This window comes from Taudactylus pleione, unplaced genomic scaffold (genome assembly GCF_031769625.1).
Source record: "Taudactylus pleione unplaced genomic scaffold, aTauple2 ptg000070l, whole genome shotgun sequence".
In the NCBI taxonomy this organism is placed as follows: Eukaryota; Metazoa; Chordata; class Amphibia; order Anura; family Myobatrachidae; genus Taudactylus; species Taudactylus pleione.
The window spans coordinates 10,225,959-10,248,455 of NW_028284472.1; the positions used below are offsets into that span (position 1 = coordinate 10,225,959).

General features: G+C 43.7%; 1 protein-coding gene across 2 annotated transcripts in view; it reads right to left on the minus strand.

Moving 5' to 3' along the window:
- Window positions 1-473: 473 nt before the first annotated feature.
- LOC148533765 (cytochrome P450 2C5-like) overlaps window positions 474-22,497 on the minus strand; it is a 58,906-nt gene continuing 36,882 nt past the window's right edge. For both annotated transcript variants that reach the window (XM_088467343.1, XM_088467342.1), the window contains 4 exons: window positions 13,923-14,064; window positions 13,587-13,771; window positions 2,583-2,724; window positions 474-652 (listed from right to left, as the gene is read on the minus strand). In XM_088467343.1, coding sequence (XP_088323469.1) covers window positions 474-652; window positions 2,583-2,724; window positions 13,587-13,771; window positions 13,923-14,064 — 648 coding nt within the window. The remainder of the gene's footprint in view (window positions 653-2,582; window positions 2,725-13,586; window positions 13,772-13,922; window positions 14,065-22,497) is intronic.

Consider the following 22,497-nt stretch of genomic DNA (forward strand, 5'->3'; position numbering starts at 1 on the left):
GCACAGCTGGCCACCCCCCATATTGTATACAGTATTGTTTGAGCTGGCATTTGCAAGACTGTTTACCATTACAGTATGTTCCTGAGTATTGTTAAACATAGTTGTTATCTTGCTTCAGCACATATCTCTCTGCTTTTATCTGGGTTTAAAGTAATTGGTTGGTGGAATTTGGTTGGGATAAAGGCTAGGAGATTGTGCCACATTAGTACCACTCATTTGCACACATTTATGTGTGAATCCAGCAAGCCTTAAGGTAGGTGGTGCACTTGTTGCTCGCTGTGATTGGTGCTGGATTGTATGAACACAGGGTTACACGGACTGTGGTCCATTGCATCAGCAGAGATTGATAGGGGGTAATAATCCCATTTTACAGCACAGACAGCCCAGACATAGAAAGTGACTAAGTAACGGTTTGTATATAAGGTATTTATTATGTCTCCATAAACTCAGCTAGGGCATTTAGCAATCTTATGTTATGTACGAGGCTCAGCACAAATCATATAGCTCATAGGCATACAGGTGAAAGCGATTGCAGGAGTCAAGTCCAGCGTGGCCCCGGGAAGAGCCCGAAAAGTGAATTTTTGCAGCATCTTCGTGAAGAACATGAAGAGCTCCATTTTGGCCAAGTTCTCACCGGCACAACTTCTCTTACCTAGAACAAAGGAACATGTGTCAGAGCATATAATATTACTATAGCATACACAATTCAGCACAGCACAGTATGTGATTATCTGCCTGATCAATTCTCTATGCAATATTCTCTTCCTCTCAAAACTTGTGCATAATGTGACATCACAGTAGAGATGTTGGACCTGTATATACATTGAGATGTGCCGGTGTAAGTAATATTAGAAAAAAGTTATTACAAAAATATCAGAGGGTATATTTTCTAAGAGTTGACTTCAAAGCTGCGACTTATCGCGGCTCTCTGAGTTGGTTCTTTACATTGTAGCCGGCTTGCCAGGCCTGGTAGCATGCCAAAGCCCAAAGGATGATATAGAGGGGTGGGCACTAGCTGGGGTCAAAATGAGATTCACAGAAGTAAGCCAAGGAATGAGACAAGGAAAATGTCAAGAAGAAACCGAGGCCTAAAACTCTAACTACAGTATCTGCAAACATCTAACGATTTACCCGGAAATGAGAAATGCAGATGTTACAAAAACTCAATATGCGCACTTACTGTATGTGGCATGTGCAGTGGGCCAGCCCCGGAGGTAAGACCCGGTGTATCAGTATTAGGCTGATGCACTGTGGGACTTGCAGCAATCGCTGGAGGGGGATTTTGCTCTACCACTCTCCACAGCTGAGATGTTAACAAATCACTTTGCCTCCAAGAGGTATAGCAGCACAATAAGTGGTGCTATAATACATCTCCCCCTACGTTTCTTGGGGATGATCATCTGAAGGCTTTGGGCATAGAGTCCGAATTAAACTTGGGAACATTTAGATCTTCAAAAAGCAGACTTGGAAGATTATTCATTAATTTTCTTAGAAGTTGGCAAATGCTCAGACCCCGCAGACTTTAGTTTTTACTAAATGATTAAAATAATACAAAGAAGATATTTCAAACTTAAAAAATATATTTTTTTGTATTAATCTAATCATTTTTATAGTCAAAACACACAAAATTTGCAGCGCTCCACTGTAAATACAGAGGCCCTGAAGCAGAGCCAGACGCTCTGACAGAGTGCTCGCTCTGAATCAGGGCCGTCCTTCTCTTTTTTTTAGAACGGCCTCCTGGTCATTCACATAGCTGTGGGTAACCACCCACAGATATAGCGAGCGGCCAGGAAGATGGTCGCGATGGTCAAGCGGGTCGATGGTGCCCAAGTGCACATGCGCACGACAGAGGGAGCTCCATCGTGCGCATGCGCGAGACCCCAATAACGACGGCCAAGCCATCGCTATGGGTCTCGCACCAAAGGGGGCGTGCTGTTGATGGTGAGTGACAGCACGCCCCCTTTGGTGGGCGTGCCGGGGGCGTGGTTGCCCAAACGGAGGCGTTCCCATGGGAACGCCTACCGTCTGGGTCCGGCCCCACTGACATCACTAGTAATGTCAGTGGGAGTGTTTTTGGCTCTGATATAGCCAAAAGCACTCCAGGCTCTTGCGGCAGACGAGACCCTACCACAAGGGTCTTGTCGCAAGCCCGATGGTCGCGATGGTCTTGACCATCGCGACCATCTTTTTGGCCGCTCACATAAGCTGTGGGTGGTCACCCACAGCTATGCGAGCGGCCAGGAGGCCGCTCCATTTTCAGCTAGGACGGCCCTGATTCAGAGCGAGCGCTCTTGTCAGAGCGTCCGGCTCTGAATCAGGCCCACAGTTCAGGCAAACTGCCATTACATAATGACATCATTTTTATCGGTCGTCAATTTTATTATATACATATGTTCCTGTTTCTCGCAAATAGAATGTGGGAGTTCCCACCTCTTGAGTGGTCCACGTCCTTGAGACAAAGGAGACAACTTGGTTATGAAGTAGTCTCAGCTCAGACAATATCTCTTGTACAGTGTTCTCCCACTATTTTTTTCTGGATAGCATACTTTAGGATCTTAGAGAGAATATAATGTCTAACTCACCAGCTGAGAAAGGCATGAATGCTTCATTCTTCACAAAATTTCCATCGGCATCCAGAAAATGTTCTGGGTAAAACTCTTTTGGTTTTTTAAAGTGATCCTTGCAATGCAGTACTGATGTCAGCAGTGGGATTATTTGTGTCCCCTGAAGAAGTAATAACATTTGAATACAGATCACATGTACAGAATAATTAAAGTGTGTGGGATTGGATGTTAATATTGGTAACAAAATTCTAAGTATTTCCCCGCAGTTCCTGGGGCAAACATTTAAAAACACCCACATGGTCTGCCCATTTTATTACTAAAAAATTCAGATCCTATTTATACTTAGGGGTAGATTTACTAACCCACGGTTTGTCAATGCCACTGATGATTCAGCCTGATTTACCTTTATTTCTGTTGTAGCTTTAAATCCATCCGTCAAAAAGCAATGATTGGCAGCTTTGAAAAACTGATATTTAATAAATCAACAGCTTACAGTAGTATTAAACCGTACTCTAGCTTGTGCTGGATGGGAGTTTGCATGTATTGTATCATAGTGTGGGTGATGGTGGCCTTTACTACAACACTCATTGGGGGGGCGATTCAATTGTTGCGTGGGTGGCAATAATTAAGGAGCTCTCAGTTATGCAATTCAATTGTTCTGGGTGCTCATTAATTATCGCCCTCTTCACGCTCTATTAGACTGGGTTTAGCTTTTTTACTGTCGCACTACGGTCAGGGTGCCCTAACCACGGGTTTCTCTCACATTTTTGCTCGCACTCTTCTGAGCAGAAATGCCGACGCCAACGTCTATCGTGCTCAGACAGAGTAACAATTGAATTGCTCCGTCTGGTGCCTCAAAAAAAAAAATCGCTGCCGGATAAACAATTGAATCACCCCTATTTTATAGGGACTCTATGAAGACCTGACCACATTCAATATGCAGCTATTTGTGGACTAATTTAATTAGTGTAATAAATCTCTGGCTATTGTAATGAACAAGAACAAACTCCTAATGTTTATATTAGACTCAATGGCATGTAATGAGGGGATGTGGCCTGTGTGCAGTCTCTGAGTGCCCCCCTTGTACCAGTGCATGCATATGGTATACACTGGCACTGTGCCAGTCTACTGTGCAAGCACAAACCTCTGGGAAAATGGCGCAGGCGCCACACTCCTGGTGTTATATAATGCATGCCTTCTGTTATGCCACAGCAGAGGGTTATAATTTTGCATAATATACATATGCCGCTGATTAGATCTAAAATCTATTAGTACCCTGCCCATTCTTGTATGTACAATATATATATATATATATATATATATACAGTATATGCATGGGTGGTATGTTAGGATTACATTTCTCATGTCAACATCTGTAAGGCCAACAAGAGAATGTCAACATGGTCAAAATGTCAACATGCTAACCATGTTGACATTTATCTTGTCTACATACATGGATGACATGTGGGCCACGAGGGACATTAGGTCAACATTCTATCATGTTAACCTAATGTCCCTGGAGGCCCAACACTTAACCCATCCTGGCTGTTATATATTTGGAATCTGGATATGCCAGATTCACAAAAGGGATGGCCATCGATGTTTTTCAAAACATTGATGGTTGATGGCTGATGTTAACTAGTTTACCCATCAATGACAGAGAACAAATGGTTCTCTGCCATTGATGAATATTTTGGAGCCAATGTTTTTTGTTTTTTTTACAGACAGGATGGAGCATAGCCCTGCTCCCGATGGATGGTGAGCATAGCCCCACCCACATTTTTGATTGGCCCGCAGCCGACATACCAGTAGCAGAGATGACCATCGAGGGGGTGCAAACCATTGATGGTACACCATAGATTGTTTTTGTGCCAATGATGGTAATCACTGATGGTTCCATCGATGGTAACCATTGATGGACACCCCACTGATGGCCATCCATAATTCACATGTGGTTTAATGCCTGCAGTACCATGTCTCACCACTGTGTTATTTTACTGTATTACTTTACAGCTGCTGCAAAACATTGTTGCTTTATGTATGTCCTCAGTTCAATAAAGGTGTTAAAAGCATGCTGACCACAGCTCCTGATCTCCATGTATGTCTGTATGAATGAACACAGACACCACAATTGGTGACGAGTGGCTTATGAAACCAGGCCACATCTCCCAGACCAGAAAGGAAGTGGAGTGGCAGCATATGTGAGAGAATTACTTTGCACCCTTCATCTGATTCAGAGCCGTTCGCGAGCGCACAGCGCTTGCAAGCAGCTCGATGTTTGTGATCTGCGCATGCGCAGCGTCCGGCATGCGCATGCACGAGCCCCGCCAAATGACTGAAGTTCAGTCACTACCGGGCTTGCTACAAGACAGCTCGCCCCATTTTGTATGTGGGTAGTGGGGGTGGTTGGCCAAATGCAGGCGTTCCCTTAGGAAAGAGGACCTACTGACATCACAACTGATGTCAGTAGTGGACTTCCTGCTCTATTAGAGCAGGAAGTCCACTCAGCCTTGCGACAGCCGAGACCCTACTACAGGGTCTCATCGCTAGGCAGATGGTCACGATTAATGCGATGGGCTCCTGTGGTCACCCACAGCTTTGCGAGCGGAAGGAGAGAAAAAAATAAAAAAAGGTGCCAGCCAATCTGCTCCCAACTGTCATTTTTAAAATACAGCCTGTGAGATGGCAGTTGGGAGCTGATTGGCTGGCACCTTATCACTTTCTTATCACTTTTCACTCTGTCTACTAACACTGCTTAGTAAATAGACCCCTAAGTAATTTTTACATAGAAACTGATGACTGGCTCCTGTATACATGTAACCCTATGATTATTTATAGGATCTAGATTATATTGTTATCTGCAATATGTGTGCCTCCACCCAGATAATTAAAGGTTGTCTGGGAAACCTGACTCCACTATATGGGTATTACACTTGTACTTATGCGATTAGTGTGTATGTACTATCAGTGAGTAGATATGAGATAGACCCAAAGCTTACAACTGTACAATTGTTACCACCCGACTCCGTTCTTCTTTTCTTTACAGGTGTTCACTTTCCAGTAACTTCTCAGCGCATATAAGCTTGGTAAATATAACTCAACAATAACATAAACTTTTATGTAATTTTTTATACATAGCACACTAGATAACTTATACCAGTGATAAACATGCACAATACAATGTCATATGGTATCTATTAGTATGGCTATCACCACACAAACATATAGGGTCCTTTTCCTCTTTTCACACCCAATGAATAGGATGTATATAAAGTCTTCCCTTTATTGTGTCCCTCCTGTGGTGTTCTTATGGGAACAAAGAAAAATATATATATTAAGTCTCGGAATTGTTCCAATTAACTGCAATACAGTCTCGAATGAATAATTATAAATTCCAAGCAAACTTGTTCCAGAACCTGTGGGTTCTATGGTAGATTCTTTTCCTGTAACCAATAATTCCCTCCTGTGGTTTGTAGTATAGAGCCAAAGTAGCTGGCTATGTGCTCTTTTATTACTTCTACAGGTACAGGCTGTTAGGGTATTCTATAGAATTCTAGCAGGAGCAGTCCCTAAAGTACAAGGCTGATAGATTTGGTATTTAACCAAATTACTGCAGTCTCAGGGACAAATATCTTAACCAGCTATGCACCCTTTTATAGTTCCTTCCTTGTGTAGCTGTAAGATGGATTATCTCCGTAATAGTCAGTTTCATATATAAAGGATTTTCCTCAGTTAAATCCTAATAGGAGTTACATTAGCTTGAATGGCAGACTACTAAATGTGCCTTGCCTTATTTATCCTTAAAGCTAGAAAATCACACTGTACTGCTGTTATAATCGTTGAGTGAGTGTGTAATGATGATCTACTCACATAGCCGCTTCAGTGCTGTTCTTTTCGCCTTTGACTCTCATTGAGCAACTGTAACTCATGAATGCTGCTGCTGCTGCTGTACACTGACACATCAGAGCCCCGCCCCCGGCTCTGATTGGTTACCGGCAAATCCCTTACCCCCGGCCTGTGGAGCGCTCTAATACTTTCTCCTGCCGCCTCTCAGAGCGGCTAGCAGTGGTGGGAGGTCCTCCTGACCCTCCCCCGTCTTCCGGCGCCGGACTTCTCCCGCCCGCGATAGCGGTGATAGCGACTGTCCTTGGCTCCTCTACAGGCGCCCCTCACTGGCCCCGCTTCCGCTGACCAGAGCTCCCAGCTCCGAGCTCCTGCAGGTCAGTGTGGTGCGGTCACTGGAGGGGGGAACAGCAGTCTGGCCCTGGGCGCTAGTGCAGGACTTATATAGCTAACTCGCGCCGCGCGACCTATCGCCCTTCCCGCTCACAGCGCGAGCTCCCTCTCCTCCTCGCGCTGCTTCCAGCAGCTTCTGCTCCTCGCGCTCCCTGTCTCTCTTCAGCCCTGCATGTATAAACAATCCTACACTGCCCCTGCTTTGGCTCTATCCAACCCCTCACAATCTGAGCAACACTTATTCACAGCATCAAATACAAGTCCTACAATACAATATCATCAGTACATAGTCTACCCCCATATATATATATTTATATATACACATACACAGATATATATATATATATACATACATATATATATATATATATATATATATATATATACACAGACATGTAATAGGCATAAATAAAAACATCAAGGTGCCAGACAGCACTCTCAATGCATCTATTGGGTATTAAATCCCAACAGGTACTTAGCCCATTATACTAGGGCTACATACAGAAACACTGGAGCAGTATTTTGTGGTAAATAATGTTGCTGTAGAGAAACAAGTGCCAGTCCTATTAAATGCTAGGGGGGAAAAGCCTATGGTCTGCTCCACAGTTTAACAACCCCTGAGAAACCTGATGCAAAGTCTTTTACAGCTATTGTTAAGATTAGAAGAGCATCTGTCCCCTAAGCCTCTCCTGATAGCAGAATGGTTCAGTTTCCATTATCGGAACCAGGAGGAGGCAGAGTCAGTGGCTGTATATGTGGCAGAACTAAAAAGACTGTCGGAGCACTGTCAGTTTGGAGACGGCCTGAACGATGCCCTGATGTGTGGGATTTCTAGTGAGATTGTGCAAAAACATTTACTAACAGAGACAGATCTTACGTTTAAATGTGCAGTACAGGTGGCGCTGTCTATAGAAGCTGCAGCTAAAGATGTTATAGAACTTCAAATAGGAGGCAAGTCAGCATCTTAAGTTCACAAAATGGTGGCACCAAGAACACCTTTGCATGCACATGGCGCCCCATTAGATCTATGCTACCGCTGTGGTACATGTACACATTCACCCAGAGACTGTAGGTTTAAACACAGACTGTGTAGAAAATGCAACAAAAAAGGGCATATTAAGCAGGTTTGCCAGTCGTAGGCATATCACTATGAGGCCACTCTTGGGAGACAAAATCGCACTAAAGTATGGAATACATATTCATTGGAAGACTACAAGGTAGACAGTGAAAATGATCTGGGCAGTTTGGAAGTGTTTGCAGTAAAAAGTGGTGACAAACAAGCAATTTGGGCCACTCCATGAGTACATGGCCAACCTATTAAAATGGAAGTGGACACGGGATCAGCAGTCTCTGTAATGTCACAGCAAGAGTACTAACGTCATTTTAAAAATGTCAAAATAAACAAAACTTCAACACTCCTTAAAACATATAGTGGGGAGAAGGTCATTCCCTGCGGGGTGTTGCCTGTACTTGTACAATATAATGGCCAGCAAGAAACTCTGGACTTATACATCATACAAAAGGGCGGCCCAGCATTGTGGGACCGGGAATGGGTGCGAAAAATTCAGTTAGACTGGTCATCCATCAAAAGCCTGAGCATCACATACACCCCACCTTTGTTCCTTAAGACAGTCCTTAACCAAGCTACAGTTGTTTTCCAACCAGGCATTGGGACTCTGCAGCCAGGGGAGCAGAGAAGGGGGATAGCGGGTACAAATTACCCGGGCACGGGCTTGCTGGAGGGGCCCGGCGGGGGCCCGGGTCTGGTACCGCTCACCCCCCCCTCTTTCATTACAGCAGCCCAGCACACACTGATGTGTGCTGGGCTGCACTGGGAGACTGCTCGCTGCTGCGATGAAGCAGCCACAGCAGTCTCCTATGCCTGTGGGGGGAGCGATCAAGCTGATCGCGGCCCCCTCTGGGTATGCGACGGGCTGAGGGGGCTCAGAGCGCCCCCCTCACCAGCACGTGCTGCAAAACCTGTTTTGTTTTATCCCTCAAAGAGGGCGTGGCCACGCCTCCCGTGATTAGGCCAAGCCCCCTTTAACCGGGCCCGCCGTGGCTCTCGGCGGGCCTGTCTGCAGCACATAAAAGGAAAGCTAGTACTAACAGATGGAGCTGTTCCCCGGTTTCATAAGACTCGCCCAGTACCTTATGCTATTCGGCGGAAAGTGGAGGTGGAGTTGGACAGGCTGGAAAGTGAGAAAATCTTATACAAGGTGGACTGGAGCCCTTGGGTAACTCCTGTCATCCCAAGAATAAAGAAAAATGGCACGGTATGACTAAGAGAAGATTTTAAGGTCACCATAAATCCAGTACTGCAGACAGATTACTACCTGAATATATCTTTGCAAATCTGGCAGGAGGACAGTTTAGAAAGATTGATCTAGCTGATGCGTACCTACAATGGAGATAGACAATGGCGTTCCTCACCATTAACGCACATAAAGGAATTTACAGGTACAATCATTTGGTGTTCGGCATCACTTCTGCCCCTGCTCTTTGGCAACGAGCCATGGACCAAGTGTTACAAGGGGTTCCTAGTACCCGATGCTATCTAGATAACATTATCATGACAGGCTCATCTGACACAGAACATCTTAAAAGCATGAAGCTGGTGTGGCAGCGGCTTGAACAATATGGGCTCAGAGCTAGAAGAGACAAGTGTGAGTTGTTTATGGCCTCTGTTAAATACTGTGGGCACTCTATTCATGGCCTATGTTATATGCTGTGGGCACACTATTTATGGCCTCTGTTACATACTGTGGGCACACTACTGATGCCAGTGGACTGCACAAATGTCAGGAAAAAGTGCAATCTGTGTTAAAGGCTCCCCGCCAAAATACAAGTCCCAGCTTTGCTCCTTCTTGGGGTTCATTAACTATTGCCACAGATTCTTTACTAACTTAGCAACAGTTCTGCATCCATTACATCAGTTGCTCCAGCAGGATAAAAAATGGTTATGATCAAGAGACTGTGAGCGTGCCTTTACACATGCAAAGGACGTGATTAAATCAGACACAGTATTAACCCACTAAGACCACTCGCTTTCTGTTAGAGTGGCCTGTGATGCCTCAGCTTATGGCATTGGAGCTTCCATGTCACATACTAAGCTGGACGGACAGGTGCTCCCAATCGCCTCCACATCTCGGGCATTATCCAAGGCTGAACGTAACTATGCACAGATTGACAGGGAAGCCTTAAGCCTGGTTTGGGGTGTAAAATGGTTTAATCAGTATTTACTGTATATGGCAAGAAATTTACGCTTATAACTGACCACCAAGGCCCTGTTCTTAGGTGGACATTGCTATACTATAGAATTTAAATGGACTGTACAACATGCTAACGTAGATGGTTTGTCACAATTGCCTTTACACACCACCCCATTGACAACTGAAAACTGAGGAGCCTTGGGATGTTTTCACAATGACGCAAGTGGAATGTCTTCCCATAACTGCCAATATGATCAGACGTGAGACGGCTCAAGACACCATCCTGGCTCAAGTACTCACAGAGACACAAACAGGATGGGTTGCATCACTGCACTGGCAGCAGTTCCCTTACTTTCATTGGAGGCGAGAGTTGACAGTTGATTCCAGATGCCTCCTTTGGGGGTTGCGGATCATCATGCCTGTTAAACTGTGCACAAGAGTCTTGTAGGAATTACATGTGGGCCACTTAGGTGTATTCAAATTGAAGGCACTGGCCAGGAGTTTTGTATGGTGGCCAGGGTTGGATCAGCAATTGGTTGGTCTGGCCATAGAGTGTTCTGGGTGTTGATCTGTCCAAAATATGCCTGTACCAGTGCCGCTGCACCCTTGGGAGTGGCCAACCACCCCTTGTCAGTGGATTCACGTGGACTTTGCAGGACCATTTCTGGGGTCCATGTTTCTGGTGGTGGTGGATGTTTGTTCCAAATGGCCAGAAGTTTTTAAAGTCACTTCTACTACACACAGTGGAAGTGTTGAGCAGTCATTTTGCCAGAACATGGGTACTGGAATAGTTGGTCAGTGATAATGGGCCTCAGTTTCGGACCTTCATGAAGAAAAATGAAATTCAACACTTTACCACCACCCTGTATAATCCGGCTTCAAATGGATTGGCTGACCATTTCATAAAAACTTTAAGGCAAGCTTACCGCGCCATGCACACAGACAAGGAAACATTGCAGCACAATTTTTCCAATTTCTTGTTTGCATACAGGAATGCTGTTCATGCCACAACCAACCAAACCCCAGCTATGTTGTTCCTGGGTAGGACCCTTAGGTCTAGACTGGATTTAATTAAACCAGATATTCACAAACTGATTCGTGACCGGCAACTAAAGCAGTCTCAAGTTACCGGTGCCATCACAATTCAGGTTTTGTCGATAGGACAGACTGTGTGGGTACTTAACTACCACTTAACTACCATTGAGAGCAGAAGTGGGTAATCGCAAAGGTTACACAATGTAGAGGGCCATTGTCATACAGAGTGGAAATTGAGCCTGATGTACTGTGGCACAGACACCTGAATCAATCACAAAAGCATAACAGATTATCTGCGCTTGATGGAGAAAAATCTGCTACAGAATCTTTGGTGTCAATGCCTGCACCAGTAGATAAGGAGGATTGTGCGGATGACTTGTCCGGGGTAGCGCAGACACCATAAGCTCTCATGCATCAAGTTCACAGGTCCTTCATGAGGACCGCCATTACCCTCCTCAGGTAAGACACGCACCACAAAGACTGGACTTGTAAGCTGGAAGGAGAGGAAATTATCTACGTGGGGAGGGAAATGTTATATATTGGAATATGGCTCTGCTAGATTCACATTGTTGTTTAATGCCTGTATTATCATGACTCACCACTGTGTTATTTTACTGTATTGCTTTACAGCGGCTGCAAAATATTGTTGCTTCATGTTTGTTCTAGGTTTAGTAAAGGTATTGAAAGTGAAAGCATGCTGACCACAGCTCCTGATCTCCATGTATATTTGTGTGAATGAGCACATACACAGACACTACACTGGCAGCAGAGGCGTCTCCAGCATCACCTTTCAGGACCAGCAGTTATGTGATCAGCAGTTGCGGTGCAGACCTCTGATGAGCGGACTTCCACTAACCCTAACACCTACCCCTCACCTGAGAGCCTAACTCTTGCCTCAATCCCCACCCAAACACACACAGCCTAATCCTAACCACAATACTTGTGTAGGAAATTGGCAATGAAAAATAAATATAAATAAATACCTAAAGCAATCTAAAAACCTGTTAATGGATTCTTTTCATATTATCTTACATTATGCACTAGCTGAAGTTCTCAACGTTGCCCGCGTTTAAATCTTCAAGCTATTATGTTTTATTATGTGATATCATCCAAATCCATCCAGTGGAAGGCTTAGAACATGCTCCCTGGGTAAAATTTCTGCCCAGCGTATGCCAATGGGAGGTCCAACTGGAACCCTGACTCCCCTACATGCTGGCCAGGATCCACCTAAACCAGCTCATGTTGGTTTCATCCCCATCGGTGCAAGGGTGTATCGTCAAGTTATTACATTTTAATTTGTGATATCATCCAAATCTATCTAGTGGGAGGCCCAGAACAAGCTCCCTGGGGCAAATTTCTGCATGGCTCACTATGCTGTGAGGTCCAACCAGGACCCCAACCACTCCATTAGGCATCCCAGACCAATTGTCACCCCTATGAAGTTTTAAGCCAAATCCATCCAGTGGAAGGCCCAGAACAGGCTCCCCTGGTCAAAGTTCTGCCCAGCGTACAAAAGGGGGAGGTCCAACCAGGACCTCAACCCCTTAGTATGTCTTCTGGGATCCAATGTTACCACTCTTTGAAGTTTTCATCCAAAACCGTCCAATGGAAGGCTCAGAACAGGCCCCCTGGGTAGGAAACAGGCTCCCTGGGACAAAGTTCTGCCTGGCACACTCCGCTGTGACCCCAACCACTCCATTTGGCATCCCAGACCAATTTCCATCCCACTGTGAATTTGTCATCTAAAATCCATGCAGTGGAAGTCCCAGAACAGGCTTCCCAGGTCAAAGTTCTGCCCAGCGTACACCAACGGGAGGTCCAACCAGAACTTCAACCCCCTAGTTTGTCTTCTGGCATCCAATGTTACCACTCTGTGAAGTTTTCATCCAATCCATTAAGCGGAAGTCCCAGAACAGGCTCCCTGGGTCAAATTTCTGCACAGCTCACTATGCCATGAGGTCTGACCGGGACCCCAACCACTCTGCTAGGCATCCCAGACCAATTGTCACCTCTCTGTTAAGTTTTCATCCAAATCCATCCAATGGAAGGACCAGAAAAGGATCCCTGGGTCAAAGTTCTGCTCAGCGTACACCAACAAGAGGTCTGACTGGGACCTCAAACCTCTAGTATGTCTTCTGAAATCCAGTGTTACCACTCTATGAAGTTTACATCCAAATCCTTCCAGTGGAAGGCTCAGAACAGGCTCCCCTGGTCAAAGTTCTGCCCAACGTACCTCAACCGGGGTCCAACCGGGACCCGAGCCCCCTTAAAACTCCCCTAAATGTGTGAGGACACATCTGTATACAAATGTTGTACATCAAATTAATCAGTGCAAGCTAGCAATGTAGTTTTGTCGCTCCCAGTTGTTTTGTTTTAAATATGAGAATAAGACTCACATTTTGAGAGAGAAAGACTCTCGGCTCGGCCAAGTTGCCCTGGACCTGACGCACCGAGAGGGACTATTTGGCACAACATGAGCAACAGTGAATGAGGACACCTCTCTACAATAATGGGAAACACAATAAAATGTACTTCTTACCTTTGGGATAAAATACCCTCTGAATGTGACATCCACAGTAGTTGCATGTGGGATATTTGATGGAACTATATTTCCAAATCTTTGAACCTCGTGAATAACAGCGTCAGTGTAGGGCATGTCTTTACGATGTATTGCCTGAGGCTCCGATGAACCAATAACTTTATCAATCTCATTTTGGACTTTTCCTGTTTCCAAAATAAAAGGTGAAGCTCATTTAAACACAAAAACACCTGTGGCATCCTCACACTTTCAAATTACTTATTAAAGCTGACACTTAATTTACCCCCAAAATATTTCAAATAAATGGTATATTACCAATAGAAAATGTTCTCTTACTTTGTATTTCGGGGTATTTCATCATCAACAGAAGACTCCATCTCAGAGTGGTCGAGGTCGTCTCCATGCCAGCAGCAAACAGGTCGGTCACAAGCATTGTTAGATTTTCATTGGTGAAAAATAATTCCTGACTTTGTTTTTCCTAAAATGCATAAATTATATTACTAATAAAGTAACATACAGTATTTGAGGATGACGTACTATTTTTAATCACCATCGCTGAGACCCTAAAACCTATTTACCAGTGACAGTTTGTTAGCATTTGGGGGAGGTAATGGGGGAGGGAAGGGGGTTTGGTTACAAAAACACAGGCGTATCTGACTGCTTAAGCGCCATTCCTTTGGAATGGATAAATTAGCCATTGCAATCTCCTTCTGAGTATGAGATAGGTCAGACATGACTTACATGATGTGTGACTGCCCGATGTGCGTCGATTATGCCGATGTTTACACTATTGTACATCATCGGATGGATAGGAGAAGGCAGCAGTGGGCATCTATATGCTCAGGTAAGTTTTGGACGGAATTAGCATATTTTAGCAATTGTTATCGATGAGATCTCATTTGCGATTACATTAGCGTAAATCTCGGAAACAGACCCATATTCTCTCCAGACTCCTTGAAACTGCATTACTCCTAGTACCCACATAATTGCCGAGTCACATGTTTAAATGGGTTGGGTATGAAATCCCGGCTATCGAGATGCCGCTGGTCAGAATACCGACAGCCAGAATCCCGACACCCATAGGGAAGACAGGTAAGTGTTTACCTAACCCCTACCCTAACCCAACCCTCCCGCCCCGGGGCCTTACCCTAACCTCCTATGAATACCTAATGATCTTTACACCCTAAATGTTCGCTATTTAGCGTTGTATGTCGCACAAGAAATAATTGCTTTCCAGACTTTGATTGTGGTTCCACAGCACAAAAAGATATTATTCAACAAAAAGCATATAGTTGCACGCTGTGATCTAAATACAATTAGCGCAAACGAATTATACAATCACAAGGTACAGTCAATACATACGCATGCGCTCTGGATCCAGATTTCCAGCATCAACTATGAAACCTCTGTCAACAGAAAAGAAAGATGACTAACTCTCAGATTCAGAGTGCCTGCTTATGTACCCTTATAGAGATAGGCAATACAATAGAACAAGTTGGCATAATCCCATTGGTTCTTCTTCCTGGTTCTTCTGTTACGATACAGTTCATAGGTCAGTTTGTATTGTAATAGTTCAGCCTCCAACAGCTCTTTGTGTCCGTTTTCCCGCCGAAGAACAAGTCTAAACTGGCTAATAACATTACATTTACAGAGTACATTTCAATGCCTATCTCTCTATGATCAATAATTAGCAGATGCATGTTGCGATTTCCTCGCCGATGGAATCGGAAATCTGCACATAAACAGTGGTTCAGAATGGCACCAAACACGGTCTGTTTATCATGTACTAAACCGTAGATATCAAAATACCTGCATTTCACAGTAGATTTGATAACATATAAAACCTTTAATATTAACCTTAACGCTAGGGAACCTTTCTATGTAAGTGTAAGGATATTAAGAAAAGACGCTAGTTAGCGTTGTGCGTCTACATGTTTGTGGAGTGCACCGTGACACGTATTTTGCAGTGTTGTTCATATTATATGATATGAGGACTTTTAATAGTGTTCCATTGCGTAGGAGACGCACGACGCTTTACATCGCCGTATGTACTGATATTGTGTGAGATTCGCTAAAATGGCGCTGGGTGGCCATTCGCAAAATGGCATCTTGTTGCCATTCGCAACATGGCATTGTGCAGATTTTAATTTTAACAGATTCTGTCTCAGCCAATCATCTGGCTTCGACAGTCTACCCATTGATTGCAAACAATACACTATCACACTCTGACTTGAAAAATAATTTAGGCTTACACTATGACATATTATTTCATGTTATATTATGGGATGGCACAAGGTGGTTCTTAAACCATCAATAATGGGTATCTGAGGGGGACATAAAACTACCCTTATACGCACAATGCGGATCTTGGGAGATCATGGGAAAGATGTGGGGATACACCTAACCTATAAAGGAAGTCTCGAAGGGGATAGGGACTTACATTATTTAAGATGTTTAAAATAACATTTCATAATACATTTAATGCATGGCTAAATCTATACATCATCTGATGGTACATTCTAGTTCAGGGTTGTAATGCAGTCCTTCATTTACCTCAGTATTCATATTGTTACTACTGACCACCATCATAATTTAATTCCTTCGATTTACCTTATCCTTACATTTTCCATATTTCAACACAGTAGGAACACATTTGACACATAAGCCAATTACTATGATGACAACCAATATGAGAATCAGGAGTTTACCTATACTAGCAACTATTTCCTGGACCCACTCTGCTAGGCCTGAGAACCATTTCACTGGGTTCAACCAAGAAACTCATTCCTCTACCTTTTCCTCTACTTCAGCCACTGAAGCATTATAGTTCTTCCGAAATTCCCATTTTAACTGCAGAATTTCATCCATCTTCCGATCTATCACATCCTTGGGGTCACTAGTATCATTTGTGATGTATGTGCAACATTTTACACCAAATTGGGTGGCTAAGGTCACACAGTACCCTCCAGTGATAGCTGATAAATAATTTTAAACTAGCCTATGTTGCACAAGTTCTTTCTTATAAGCTTGCAACTCCATACCTGTATACCCAGACGTGTCATCATACATCTCGGTGATATTATCTATTAATTTAGCAAGATCTTGAATATATCTGAAATTTAGAGTACCCCAAGCGATCCTGGTGGGATCCAATGCTACCAAAACTTGAAAGCCAGTTGTTTCACTAATCAATTGTGTGGCTTTATGTACATCACCAGGTATCATGTTTCTCTTGTCACGGTGTTCATACTGTGTGTGAAGATATGGTGATGGTGTGTTTTTATGACTACCAAGCATTTCACCATGTGTAAGGGTCATAACTTCTGGAACTATTCTTCCCAGGTAACACAAACCTTCAGAATTCGAAGAAAGCCACTTATACGCTTTTCTAACACATATAAAATATACATCATCAGTGAGAACATAAGGGATAGTAAACATCATTAACCCACACATTTCCCTAGCAAGTGATCCTATTTCAGGTTCTCCCATTTGACTAATGCAAGTTTCTGGTTGTAATATCTTGGCACAATATCCTTCTGGTAACCTAACAATCATTTCTTTGGTGGAACTTAGTGTATACCTATACCGGAAGTGTCTTCCACGTAGTCTAATCGTGCGTAAAACTTCAAGATTTATAGGTTCATTATCAGCTCTCAGTGAGAAGGTCATCGTCTGGTTATTCCCCGTCACCACCCAACTTCCTGGTTTATTGAAGTTGGTGATGTTCAAACATAAAAGTGATCTATCCACTTTGTACTGGCGGAGTTTAATATGAGGTGGTTTGGACTTAAGACATTTTCCACCCAGTGCATCCCCTCTTTTTGATTCTAATACCTCAGAGACATTCAATGGGAATGGCACTAACCCTACATTATGCTGTCCTTGAGGCACATGAGAGCATACCCAACAGTCAGTTTGGTTTAAAACTTTGCCCACCATGGTATGATAATCCTCTAAAGGATACCCACCCCAATACTGGTTATACTTAGGTTGGCACCATTGGATGCATCTCTCATCGACCAGGGATCCACAAAACTCACATATACAATAATCCTCAGATGTCTCTTCACACTGTCTCTGAGTTTCCAAAATAACAGATCTCTTAACAATTACTGTACTTGGTTTGGTCAGATAGCGCCCTTGTGACTGTATTGCTCCTTCTCCCAACTCCACTCCATTGATATCACCATCAGCTCCCAGCTCCATCCTCTGTCCTCCGTCACAGAAACCAGAGATCCTGAAACAACACAGGATGATGAGAACTCTGGGAGAAAATGCAAAAATAACCACAGTAGACCACTCCATTGCTGAAAACAATTATTTACAAATTTCTTTAGCTCAGGTATCTTACTGCAACCTTTAACCCTCCTGGAACAGACTCGCAATTGACAGGTCTATGTTATCTGCCTCGATTCCACCTTGTCTCTCCACCGGCTGGTTAACCTTCTTACAGTGAGTGGAATGGACCCAGGTATCTCTCTCTGCCACTTTCAAGGATGTTGTACTTGTCAGCAACACTTGATATGGACCTTCCCACCGATCTGTCAAACAACCTGAACGCAAGAAATTTCTGATCATAACAAATTCTCCAGGATCAACATCATGACAGTTTGTTTCTGGCATATCATGTGACAACAATTTCAGTTTCTGCTGTTGCTGCTTTAACTGTTTACTCATTGTTATACGATACCTTACAGTAACCTCGTTGTTACTTTTCAAATCTTCCTGTGGGCTTATAATCAAATGAGGTTGTCTACTGAACAGTATTTCAAAAGGGGACAGATTGAGAGGGGGTCTAGGAGTTGTCCTAATACTATGAAGGACAAGTGGTGGTGCTTCCGGCCACCCCAGTCCAGTTTCTGCCATGATCTTACTTAATTTATTTTTAATAGTACCATTCATCCTCTCCACCTTGGCACTGGCTTGCGGTCAGTAGGGGGTGTGAAGTCTACTATTAATACCCATCAACTTACACATGCTTTGGAAGACATCACCTGTGAAATGAGTACCCCTATCACTCTCAATAATTCTAGGGATACTGTATCTGCATACAAACTCCTGTACTATTTTCTTAGCAGTAAACGCAGCAGTATTAGTGGCAGCTGGGTATGCCTCAACCCAATTAGAAAACACATCAGTGCACACTAATACATACTTGAGATTCCTGCAGGATAGTAATTGGATGAAATCAATTTGTATTACCTGAAAAGGTCCATCGGTCAGAGGAATGTGGAATGGCTCGGTTTTCCAAATGTTTTTCCTAAAGCAGATCAAACAGGACATTGCTCTCTTTTCCGCTTGGGAAGAACTACCCGGTGCACACCAGTATGATCTCACCAACTTGCACATACCTTGCTTTCCCAAGTGAGTAAGACCGTGCGCTGCCTCAGCCAGGCTTGAGTAGTACACCTTGGGAGCCACTGGCTTACCTTGTTCATCTCTTCAGAGTCCAAAGGACTCTTGCCCACATCCCTTGGACTTCCAGACTGCCTTTTCCGGAATGGAACACAAATTTTGCATCTCAATTGATTTCTGCATATCCATTGTTTGAAACATCATTTGGCTAATTGGCATGTTCACTTTTAACCCTGCTGCCCATTTGGCAGCTTTGTCTGCCCTATTATTGCCCAGTGACACCGGATCATCTTAGCATGTATGGGCTTTACACTTAATGACGGCCACTGCCTTTGGCAGTTGGATCGCTGTCAGTAGTCCTTTTATATGTCTGGAATGTGCGACTGGTGTGCCTGCTGCTGTCATAAAATTTCTCAGATGCCATAGAGCACCAAAATCATGTACTACCCCGAAGGCATACCTAGAGTCGGTGTAGATATTAGCAGATTTGCCTTTTGCTAATTCACACGCTCTTCTTAGTGCCACCAGTTGTGCCACTTGGGCCGAGTGAGGTGGACCTAGAGGTTCAGCTTCTATGATGCCTTCATCATTTACAACAGCATAACCTGTACATAACTCTCCAGTGTCAGTCTGTCTATGACAACTTCCATCTGTGGAAAATGTCACATCTACATTTTCTAAAGGTGTATCCCGTATGTCAGGTCTTGCAGTAAAGGTCTGATTCAAATATTCCATACAATCATGTGCATCAATATACCTGCAGAACTCACCTTTCGCCAGCAACTCACCTCTCTCCACCCTTTGTGCATCCTGAGGCACATATGGTAAATACATTGCTGGGTTTAACGTACTGCACCATTTAATGGTGATGTTTGCAGGTGCTATTAGGGCTAGTTCCCATTTCGTGAACCTAGCTGAGGAGACATGTCTGGTTTGGGCCGATTTCAGCAAAGCAGATACAGCATGAGGTGTATAAACAATCATATAATGGCCTAATACTACATCCTCACTCTTACTGACCAATAGAGCAGTTGCTGCTACACTTCGTAAACATGTTGGGAGTGATCTTGCCACAGTGTCCAATTGTGCACTGTAGTATGCTACGGGCATACTGGCATTACCGTGTTTTTGTGTAAGGACACCTGCTGCACAACCGTCAGCTTCCGTACAATATAAATCAAAAGGTTTTTCATAATCAGGTATTCCCAATGCAGGTGCTCTTGTCAGACTATCCTTAAGATTAAGGAAAGCCTGCTCTGTTTCCTCTGTGTGTATGACACGATCGGGCTTTGAGGAAGAGACTAAGTCCTGTAATGGCAAGGCCAAAATAGAAAAACCTGGGATCCACATTCTGCAGTATCCACACATTCCCAAGAAGGTACAGATTTGCTGTTGGTTACATGGCAGTGTCATGGTCTGTATGGCCTGTATTCTGTCAATGGTCAGATGTCGTAACCCCTGGGTTAGGTAGTGTCCCAAGTATTTAACCCTGGACTGTCATGGCTGTAATTTGTCCTTAGCAACCTTGTGTCCTGTCTGTCAGAGATGAAGCAACAGTAGTTTAGTATCATTTAAACATGACATAAACAAATCAGAACACAACAATAAATCATCTACATGTTGTATTAGTACAGATCCATTGGCAGGTTGTAAAGATTGAAAACAGTCGTGTAAGGCCTGGGAGAAGATACTGGGGCTGTCTATGAAGCCCTGGGGCAATCGTGTCCATGTGTATTATACCGCTGTATGTAAACGCAAATAGATACTGACAGTCAGGATGAAGAGGAACAGAAAAGAAGGCAGAACAGAGGTCATTGACAGTAAAATGGGTTGCATTTGGTGGGATCTGCATTAGAATGACAGCTGGATTCGGCACTACGGGGAATTGGCTCTCTACTACCTTATTAACCCCTCTAAGGTCCAGTACCAGGCTATAACCCCTCCCACCACTCTTCTTCACAGGAAAGATGGGACTGTTGGCTACACTTGCTGTACGGACTAAAATTCCCTGTTGTAATAACCGCACAATTATGGGATAAACCCCTATCTCTACCTCCTGTTTTAATGGGTACTGATGAATTTTTGGAGCTTGCCTACCGCTTTTTAGATTTACCATTACGGGAGCTACATTTGCCATTAATCCAGTGTCCAGTCCATCTTTGGTCCATAGTGAACCTGGCATTTGAGATAACGTTTGCTCTACCTGAGATGGATTGTTATCTGAAACAGCAGAGTGAAACATTAACCTTTGGGGAGTGTCCAATATATCCCTCACCTCGTGCGCAACTCTCTCTGGGATATCTAAAAATATATCATCAGGGGTACAATAAATGACACATCCCATTTTACATAACAAATCCCTTCCCAGTAGGTTAGTAGGGGATGCTACTGCCAGGAGAAATAAATGCCTGGTATGCAATGGACCGATAGTAACCTCTGCAGATTTGGTTAAAGGATAATGTTGCACTTTACCCGTTACACCCATTGCTGGTACTATTTTGCTGGTCACCTGTAAATTAGAGGAAGATTTTATCACTGATCTGGTCGCCCCTGTGTCTACAAGAAAAGAATGTTTAGTACCAGCTACATCAATTAACATGACAGGTTCTTCTCTAACATCCCCAGTTAACCTGACTGACTGTAGACTACAGGTGTGACCTGACCCCTAGAGCTGACTATCTTCTTCCAGCAAAGCGTTCACTGTTGCAACATGAGCAGGTGATAGCTGGAATTGTCCCTTCTGTTATGGGTGCCCTTTCTGTGGGTATGTCGGTGTTCCCTAGTTTGGCGTTTCCCATTTCCTAGCCTTACAGAACTTACTTATATGGCCCTCCTTGTTACATCTATAACACCTTCGTGGTTGACGTGTTGTGAGAGGTTGCTGTTGTGTGGGTTGGGGAAATGAGGAAAGATTGTGGTTCTGTATAGGGATAAATGTTTGGAGATTGTATGGGATGAGTGTATTGTGGCTGTGTGTGATAAGATTGCTGCGGTGTTATTTGCATTCCTTCCAGAGCTTGAATACTAAAAGCCATTAGTTTCTCGCTCTGCATTTCTCTCTTCCTAAAGATGTTTTTATCATGTTCAATTGTAGATTCCCTGAGTGTGTCTACCGTAACTCCCCTCCAACCAGTAAGTGAGGTCTGAACCTTGGCTTTTAGAGTGTCCTTAAGACCGTCCATAAGCACTGTGATTGTCATTTCCCTGTGATGGGTGTTGTCTTTTATATCCTCTGTGCCTGTGTATTGGGAAACAGTCTGCAGCACTCTGGTAAAATAATCTGCTGCAGACTCACTCTCTTTCTGCTTAATCGTAAAGATTTTACTCCAGTTAACAATTAACGGGAAAAATACAGCCAATTGGGTGACAATCCAATACACAGGCCGTGATAAACTTTTTCACATCGGTTTTGTGTGGAAGACATGCCCGTAATACCACTCACCAATCTTTATTGGTTGGCTCATGAGCATTACCCAAATCCTTTACAAATCTCTGGCACTTTGCTAGTCGGGGAAATCTGTCATTATGGAACGTAGTTCTGCTCTTGTCAATG